General features: G+C 39.1%; 1 protein-coding gene across 4 annotated transcripts in view; it reads right to left on the bottom strand.

The window, feature by feature from the left end:
• Positions 1-941: 941 nt before the first annotated feature.
• Positions 942-9,899, bottom strand: part of N4BP3 (NEDD4 binding protein 3) — a 63,039-nt gene continuing 54,081 nt past the window's right edge. For all 4 annotated transcript variants that reach the window (XM_088465423.1, XM_088465425.1, XM_088465424.1 and 1 more), the window contains exons 4-5: positions 7,898-8,149; positions 942-3,963 (exon numbers count right to left, since the gene is read on the bottom strand). In XM_088465423.1, coding sequence (XP_088321549.1) covers positions 3,406-3,963; positions 7,898-8,149 — 810 coding nt within the window. In that variant the 3' untranslated portion in view covers positions 942-3,405. The remainder of the gene's footprint in view (positions 3,964-7,897; positions 8,150-9,899) is intronic.

Raw genomic sequence — 9,899 nt, 5'->3', positions numbered from 1 at the left:
AACTGTCAAGTTTCATTTTTTTTTTTTTATTGTGAACATTTCATATGGATAATTTCTAGAAGAAGCACAAAAGGACAAGAGTTCAGGGAGTCACATTTCATGGGAGAATGTGCATTGTGATTCCTGCAGAGTTTGGCTTCCTTGTGCCACGTACCAATAGAATTATATTTAGAGGTAGTTTCCTCTCTCAGGTTTTTGAAACAATGAATGCAACGTCATCACACTAAATGCCACAGCACTGTAAGGACGGGTTCACAACTACTAATTTACAGTTAAGTGACTACATACAAAAGTCATTGTAAAGTCTGTGGTTCATTGATACGACCATAGTTTTAAATACTTAAAAAAAAAAAAAAAAAAAAAAACCTGGGGAAAACAGGGCAGGCAGTTGGGTCATTTCCAGTACAATGAAATGAAGCAAACCTAATTTTTGGTACAGACTAAACAAATGAATCCCATAGCATGAGTAGGAATCTAAATGTAATGCTCATGAACTATACCCATCACATCGGCGTAAGGAGTGCAGACATTTTTCCTGCATTTTCAGATGTATTTAAAAAAAACAAAAACAAATAAATAAATGACTCTTCCTACAGCACTGCAGAACCTTTGTGGCACTTTAAAAAGAAATGATGAAAATAATACCTGCAACTCATATTCCAATGTGAAAAACTCCTCAAATGGAGAGAATATGTGTAAAATAGTGTTTTCCAATTACTCGGTTTCTTCTAATATTCACTGAATGGTTTTAAAGAATTTTGAATGGCTTGTACACAAAATGCATTAATTCCGAGTATAACGTTGACAGGCTTGACCTGAATTTAAAGGATCAGAAAATCCCTACAAAGAAAATGCTCCAAAATGAATTATTCCAACATTCCCCACCCAGCCAGCAGCACATTATCTCCTCATAACAGAGAGCAGAGACCTATTCCATAGGAATAGTGTCCTAATGGGACTGAATAATGAAACCACTCTGACACCACTGGCCCAGTGTCAGCCAAATCACTTTGTAGAATTACTGCGCAGCAAGTCTACAAAGCTATCAGTCACTCTCTGCTTGTAGTATCAGCCTCCTAACCTCATCACCTTCTGGAGAGAACTGAAAATCACTGGCTTTGAAAACACAAAGCTTAGTAAATACAGCCATTAATGTTAGTTATTCGCCCAGTGCTTCACATCACTATCAGCAGCCAATAAACTGCAGAGAAGCGTAGGTAACTTTTTACTACATTTAATTTTTTTCCTAAGGTCAAAGAAAAAAAAATGCAGTATTCATATTAGACTTTAGTATTCATTTCTTAGTTGTAAAGCACCCAGCTTTACTCATATAGCCCAACTGTCATTTTAATTATTATGATGATTTTAAGTTGATTAGAGCGGACATTCGTATTAGTTTCTTTAGAGCCATTTTATTTTGTTATCTACTATCTATTAATATGCGTACAGTCTTTAGGTGTCATTTTCTAATGCACATTGCTTTTATTTTTTTTTACTTTGTTCCCAAATCTATCAAGAGTAAGAATCCCCCACCCTTTCCCTAGAAGTCCAGTATTCCCCCTGATGTTTCCCATCAGATAACTTTTCTGGCCCATAAACACAGACAAGCAGTCATCCATAATTTACAAATACAAAAAGGTCCAATTTATTTGCAATTGATGTCAAAAGATTAGGTTCACATTTAAATTCTGATAATTGTGGGGGAAAAGAAAAAAACAAGTAACACACAGACCTAGAAAACAAACATCACACAACAACTGACATTTCACTCAGTATAGACCGAACATGTAATTATCAACATTACTAAAATGTACTACAGGTTGTTCGTTCAAGATTCATTATGACTTGCACCTTCAGTGCAGTGATGTACTATTCAGAGATTAGTCTCATTCACTTGTGGTTTGTTGCCCAAAGAGTTAAAGGTCCTATCCACTAGGCGACCTGAAAGCCTGAACGTCTAGTGTTCAGACCTTCAGGTCGCCGAGGTATGGTACCCACACTGAACGGCGTTCACTGAACGTCATTCAGTGCAGAAGCCCGACCTCCTATCTCTGAACATGCCGAACCTGATGAGCATTGCCAGGCTGACGAGCATGTTCAGTAGATAGTCGGGGACGGCAAGGACCCAGCGTGTACGCGCATCGCTGGTCCTTGCCGGCTATCCATTACCTAACTTTGTGAACAATGCGACCAAAACCTCCTGGTTTTGGTCGGATTGTTCACAAAGTTGGGTAATGGATAGGCCCCTTTATACTTCTCATGCTAGACCCACATTGCACAAAAAGGGAAATTATGCTAATAAACTCTGTATTGGACAAGGGCAGTCAATTCCTGGAGTTATAATCTAATAAAATTATCTGATTCTGCAAGTATCTCTTTTAATATAAAAAAAATTACCTTCTTTCATCGGTCAGTATTTTGAGATACGTGTTTATATTCTGGTTACGGTTAACATGTTATAATGCAAATATTCCTATATAACCGGTTTTGAAAATCAAGAAATACTGTAAGCAGATTCAAATAACAAGGGGACAGTTTTGTCAAACAAGGGGTCTTACCTTGGTCACTCTGGACTTTCATATCTTTAGTCAGTGACCGAAAACCACACTGATATAAATACAGCCCTGCCAAGTAGATTGTTTAAGCCCATTTCTTTCCTCCTAACTAAAGTTACAGTGAATTACTGGAATCTCTGTGCAACGATTTTTTTTTTAAAGATACTCTATTAACCTAATTAATTTAAAAAAATTAGATCATTTGTTAAATTACAAAAGGTTACTTGTCAAAATGCTCCTAAAAGATATAGGCTTGTCTTCACAGTTCAAAAAACAAATTGTCCACAGAGCCACAAGAAACAAGTGGCCAGAGACTAGATAAAGTGCTGCAAGACCTCTACACACAGGCAGAGTTTCAAGAACACATCTATTCTATTTAACATCGTATTATCTCCTCCAACCAAAAGGAACAACAATGTAATCTCTAATATGGATTCATGTTTCAGTGCAGTCCTTCAATTGCATTACACTAATGTACAACCCTTCCCTTCTTATTTGCCATTTTATTCACAAGTATAGAATGACCATTTTCCTAGTAAATCAAGGACTTCCTGCATGTAATACACAAAAAATCACTCAAACTGTAGGTCTCATTGGTCACTCTGGCTTCATTCAACGTGGACCATCTCAACTTCATAAAAGCACAACAGTTTTAATGATCAAATGGTATTGACCTGGAGTGGATAATCCACCTTCACTACGCCCCAAGAGATCATTTCCATCAAACACAGTCATTTTAGTTGTGAGGATAACGGAGGAATCTCACATTGTCACAGCGCATAAATAAACAGAACCTCTGTCACCTTGTACAGAGCTCATCTCAGTAATAAAATGGAGCATATTCAAAGCTTCATGTGGTCTCAAAGGATTCCACAGCATCCATCCAAAGCGAAGGAGTGCTCGGAAACTGTACTGGAATCTGCTTCAGCTCGTGAATCTGTTTCTCAAGAGCCTGACTGCGATGGTACATTTCTAGGTAGCTGGCTTGGATCTCCTTTTGGTACCTTAGAACTTTTTCCTTTTCTTCTTTCCAAGTTTTCCTTTCAGTCTCAAAATTCAAAGTCTGGGCCTCATTCTGACGTCTCTCCAGCAACAACTCAGCCCTCAGCCTCTCTAGATCCACCAAGGCCTCCGAACTTTCTCTCACTCCCCAGCATTTCGATTTATCCACTTCAGAGCATACATTATTATGTGCTCCTATCGGTGAAGTTTTGCCTTTGGAATCCTCTATAGCCTGCAGACGACCTCTTAAGTCTGCAGCCTCCTTCTCTTTTTCTCGTGCTATAGCTTTTGCCTCCCGAAATTGTGTCTTCATCAGAAATACCTCCCCCATCCTTTGTGTAACCTCAGCCTGCGAGTCTCTGAGCTGCTGTTTCAGGAGAGAGATCTCACCAGCCTTCTGAGAAATCTGGCAAAAAATATAAAAAAATTAGGTAATGAACACATTTACCTGCATATAATCTTCATATTGCAATGTTAGATCATCAAAGCAATTCTGAAGTGTTTCTAACAGCATAATACATAAGAAAATAAATCCTTAGCTCTAGAAGAGAAAAATATGTAAGTGCAGAATTACGAGTGATATTTACTCTGTAGTCATCCACTGAAGTGCAGGTTCTATGGAGAACAGCTGTGCTTATTTTAATAAAGCAATAACTAAAAATCTGTTTAATAAAAGACCCAGACTCTTTCTATGGTTCACACCGAGACATTATATAATTACAGGACATGCCAAGTTTTACAAACGGCATAGCTTTTTTTTTAATACTGGTTCACAGTGTTGTTCCGGGGGATTATTCAGCGTATGTCTCTCTTCTAGATTTCCTCTTCCTTTCTAGCACCTGCTGTGAATTTATTGATTAAGCAATTACTATTCTGTATTGATGTATGCCAAGTCTTCATTTATCTAAAAGTAGGGCTGGGAAAGTACAGACTAATGAAGTCATTTTTAAAAGTGTTTTCTTAAGAATTTGCTGGTAAGAATGTGGGGGATTGCAGAGAGCTTTGCCCAACCATTAAAGCCAAGCATTAGAAATATTGCTGTACAGAGTGATACCACGATCTCAGTGACATTTGGATCACATATATTGAATGCACTTATCCATTAAAAGGGATATTATATTGTAACATTTTGAAAATTATATACAGTTATATTTAAGAAAAAAAAAAAAAATGAAGTGTCCTGGTTTTAAAAAATTACCAACGCTATAAAAGCCAATTCAACTATATATATTAATTTCAAACATTGTAGTGCGGATTGACTCATATGCAGTTGCGTCCGTTTCGGCATCTTTTGCCTGTCTCTGCCATTATGCAAATGCCACTACAAGCCCTTCACTGGTGTACAGCCATGCATCTGAGTTTGCAAGGATTGAGACGCTCACTTTGAGTATCTTTAGACACTGAAATACTGCTTGGTGTGTCTTTAGATTCAATCATCGTGATTTGCATCAGCCCCATGTTAGGTGCAGATAGAGTATGGCCTCCAATGTGAATGATTATGTATCAGAGTACACAACCACTACAGCAATACGCCAGTGACCAGTGGCGGTTCCAGAGGTGGGGCTGCAGCTCAGTCCATATTCAAATAGGGGAGCCGCACCAACTACCAGTGAGTCTCGGCCAGTGATGTTTGGCAGCATTTGGAGTGGCAGTTGGTGTGGCTCCCCTATCTGAATTATGGACTGCGCCGCAGTCCCACCTCTGGAGCCACCACTGCCCATGACACTCCCATAAGACAGACTGTCTCATTGTGCTCGCTTGGCCACCTCCCAGTCACTGCCCAGAAAAGCCAGAGATACATTTTCAAGACACTTATGAGACCATGTGTCTCAATAGCTACTGAGAATCTGTGCGCATGAACTCTGGATGCATGCACAGTACTACTTAGACGTATATATGCAGAAGAACAAAAAACGTTTAACTGCGTAGCGACATCAACAGTGCATCAAACTCGGTATCAGCCCGTGTGTAATTTCTACAATAAAAATAAATTGAATCTGTAATGAATCACTGGATAGATAAGTTCTTTGAGAGTTTGTTTCCATTTCTATAGTAAAGACATAGGTATATGGTACTCTTACTATGTCACACATCACAGTGCTGCGGGCTTCCAAACACCAATTGTGAAAGCTGTTTATATTAGGTATCTGAAGACCTCGAAGGAAGGTCATGTACACAAGTACCTATGGAAACCATTTGTAACAAGCGAGGGAGCAGAAGGCATTAGTTACGCTCTTTAATAGAGTGCATCTAACCAAAAATGAATTGCAGATAAATGTAACTGATAGTTCTGACCTTTTGGATCCTTTGAAAATATCCTGCTTTTTCTTCTTCCCTCAGATACAGGCCAACTCTCCTCTCTCTCCCTTGTAATGCTATTACTCACAGCTATGGGAGGGTTCTCAGTAGGCTCTTCCAATGGTTGTAATATTACCATCAATTAAAGTATGGTCGCTTCTTAGGGGGAGATGTACTAAGCTCTGGAAAGTGATAAACTACCAGCCACTGAGCTCCTAACTCATGTTGCAGGCTGTGTGTTTGAAAAATGACAGGAGCTGATCGTTGAGTGATAAACTGCCCACCAATATATCACTTTCCAGAGCTTAGTACATCTGCCTCTAAAGCCTTTAGATGAATTGAGCAGGTGGGGGCAGGTTCACATCATATAATCCTGCCATTCTCAATCCCTAGCAATCTGGTATCGTAACAACAAATGCTGTGGGCTGGCTCATTTTTTGGACCCAATGTACAAATATGTCCTCATACATCTAGCCTCCTTGCGAGTTAAACAGCCCTTCTAGTCACGCCATGCCGTGGTGCGGCTAGGTAGCGCAGAGCGTCGTGTTTTTTCCTTCACAAATGCGTCTTGTTTGCACAGCAAAGTCATTTGGATGCACAAGCAGCTTCTGCTGATTAAAATGATATGCAGCATGCCTATATTCTGTGTGCGACTTCAGGTGCATCTGTATGCAAAATGCTATGTTACAGTGTCAGCGGCTGGGACACTGTAGCGTGGCATTTGGCATGTATATACATCTGCAGTCGCACACAGAATATAGGCATGCCGCATATCATTTTAATCAGCAGAAGCTGCTTATGTCCACTATTCGCATTGCACTCTGTGAATAATATGGATTTGAAGGGAAAAAGTTGCACGAAAAGGCGCTTTGCGTTACAGAGTCCCACGGCGCTTATGCGTTATGTATAATGCGACTTGTAGCATATGGAGGATAGATGTATGTGGACATGTCTGTATCATTGTTTGTTAATCCAGGTTTCACTTGACAAAGCCCAAGACTAAACTCGCTTGGAGGAGGGGAGTTCCTGCTGTGCACAAGCGGGACTCCACTACAGCACAGCAAACAGTCCAGTTTGGTTGGAGCTCACACTTCATTAAACCTACTGGTACTTTTCACTCTAAACTGTGTGTTACACTGGCAGCTATTTTGTGAATAAGATCCTGCACTGTCTTTTGATATTAAGATCCACCCAGATTCACTGCCCTGAAATAACACACACACAGAAGCTTTTTTTTCTACTCCATGCAGATGTGGAGATACCAATCATCTTCTATCTATTGAACATAGCAGGAAGCAGCATAGATCCCCGTAATTACACAGTGTATACCTTTTGCTAACACTATTTATTCCTTGTTTGGCTGATTTCTCTCACTGCATCTTTGCTTTTGACTAAGGGTACTTTCACTGACAGTGATATTACATGTGAGTTTCTGCACTGTTTTACATCAGAAGACTATTTTTTATATCCTGTCAACAGCAGATACCCTTCGGTGTGGAGGGGATATTGGCACACAATATGCAGCAACAGTCCATCTAATTGCAGGTTAATACATAGACCTTTTTTCTTTGTGATTTTTTGATTGCTTGACATTAAACACTATTACTATATGATAACCAATTTGTGACAAATAATTTTTCTGTGTAACTCAGATATACTATTTGGACAAAGCTGTATTATTGAGTGAGCTTAGAACTAATATCTGTGAAGCATTTGTTCATGAGAGATCAAGCATGCGTTGTATCCTATATTGATATCTATATACACTTAAAACTGCTGACCTGATATTATTATGCACATCTTTGTATTGATTAATGTGTTCTATTAAAGGATGACTGTGACTGCTGATCTTTAAATACTGGGAATATTCTCCAGCTTTTGGGAGCAAATGGTCAATTTGTCATTTGCTCCCATACATTACCAGATTTTTATTCCAACCAGCCGGATTGGACAGAATCTTATAGTGTATAGCTTTAGGAATTGGTATAATTTCCTTATGAAGGTCAGAATACATGTGTACTCGATATAATAAATCATCCTACCTCCCATTTGGATTCTTCCAGTTTAGGGCTAAGATTCTCAGGCTGTTTTTGTCTAAGCTGCTCACACTCAGCCCGCACTGAGCTGAGCTCCTCCTGAAGACGCTTTTTCTCCTGCTGAACTTTATACAGCTGCAACTGTAAGGCTCGTTGGCTGCGCAACGCCTGCTGAGAGATCTGCTGCAGCTTTGTCATGTACATCTGTTTTAATTCATCTAACTCCTCCATCCAGAGCCGGCGCTTATCTTCAAAGACCTGCCGAGACGGAGATTACATTATAATGAAGAGTTCCATGACACTTTTGGAAATTTTGCTAACCAATACATTGTGCACAAGCAGAAATACATTAATAAAAGAACCATGCCAAATGCTTTCAGCAGAACATTTCTCTGTGTTGTATAATGTGATTACAATACTCCAGTACAGTAATGGAGGAAACATTTATATATAGGACATTACTTCTCGATTACGAATTTCCATATACATTTTACTCTATAGTATAATTTACTCAATCCCTTCTCAGGGCCCCTAACAGTTCATATTTTGTAGACCACCGTGTATCACTTACTGTCACACTTTGAAGATCCACAGATGAAAACATGACCTGTTTGGGGTACCGGAGGACCAAGTTTGAGAACCACTGGTATAAAACTTATATCATACTTGCCTACTTTTGAAAAAGCTTTTCAGGGAGATTGTGAAAGCAGCACCTATGAGCGCGGCGGTAAAGTGGACTGTACTGCTACATCTGAGAGGCGTGTCATAAAACTGATTTACATCCACATGTAAATGAGCCCCAAAGCGGTTAGTTATATCTACTTGCTGATGAAAACACACTGATACTTCTCAGAAAATACATGTAACCATAGGGATCATTGTACCTTATATCCAATGCAGGGTAATTATAATAATGATCCCATTTGAATGTATATATCTCTGTTTTTTCTTTTATATAACAGTGTCATAATGGGGGTAAGGTGAAATGAGGGAGATTGGTAGACTCTTCAGGGAGATTGCTGCTATTTCAGGGAGTCTCCCTGACAATGAGGGAGAGTTGGCAAGTATGACTTATATTTATAAACCACAAAAAAGGGGGTATTTGAACAACTACGGTCCCTCCGGCCTTTGCATTACTTACAATGCTATAATAATACAATATTATATTAGGTGGTGTGTTAAAAGATTATTCTGCTACCTATACTGCCATCTTTAATAAAAGCCAAACCTGTGGTTTAGAGAAAGTGGCATAAGAAAAAAGGTGACATAATAAGATTAAAGGAATTAATGTTCAAATTAAATGCGATGGTATAAAGAGCTAGTACTGTATCACAAAATATAGTCCTATTATAAATAACTACCCTATGTAACAAATATACGGGTGACACCAACTAGCAAAAGTGCTGGGGCTGAATGTCTGGGTTTACCATATTGATATGTTAACTGTCCTGATAGAGTAGACAAGGAAATGTCTGCACTCCCTTCCCAGCCATCCATTCAGCACTTGATGCAAGAACACAGATTGCTATGTACAGATGTGTACTCACACACCAAGCCTCAATACACCATGCAACGCGAGTGAGCCGCGCCAGAGCAGTGAAGTATAGCTTTTTCTTTAAATCTGCACTGCAGCAAAACACCACTCAATCTGTAAGCTGGACTGTGACTTTAACTGCACACAAATTAGTTTTAAATATGTACTAAATCACAGATTAAGCAACGGAAATTGGTTGAAAAAAGACCCACGGTAACTCCAAACGTGCTAACATATTGTTGGAAGTCCCTTAGGGCTGCGTACAAATATCTGTGAGCCAGTGTGAGATGGGGCTGCGAGGTTGGCTATATTATAGCCCTTCAATTCTGAGGGAAAATAAAATAAAATACTACAATCACTAGTATCATGAAAGCGATACGAGTTCTGCGTCTTTTGAATTATACGGAAGCAGAACAAATAACAGATTGTTAATATAAAATATTAACTGTTTTGCAAACACTATAATACTAAAGC

The sequence above is a fragment of the Taudactylus pleione genome, unplaced genomic scaffold (assembly GCF_031769625.1).
Source record: "Taudactylus pleione unplaced genomic scaffold, aTauple2 ptg001990l, whole genome shotgun sequence".
In the NCBI taxonomy this organism is placed as follows: Eukaryota; Metazoa; Chordata; class Amphibia; order Anura; family Myobatrachidae; genus Taudactylus; species Taudactylus pleione.
The sequence above is the reverse complement of the archived record's forward strand: the minus strand, read 5'-3'. Positions and strand labels throughout refer to the sequence as shown.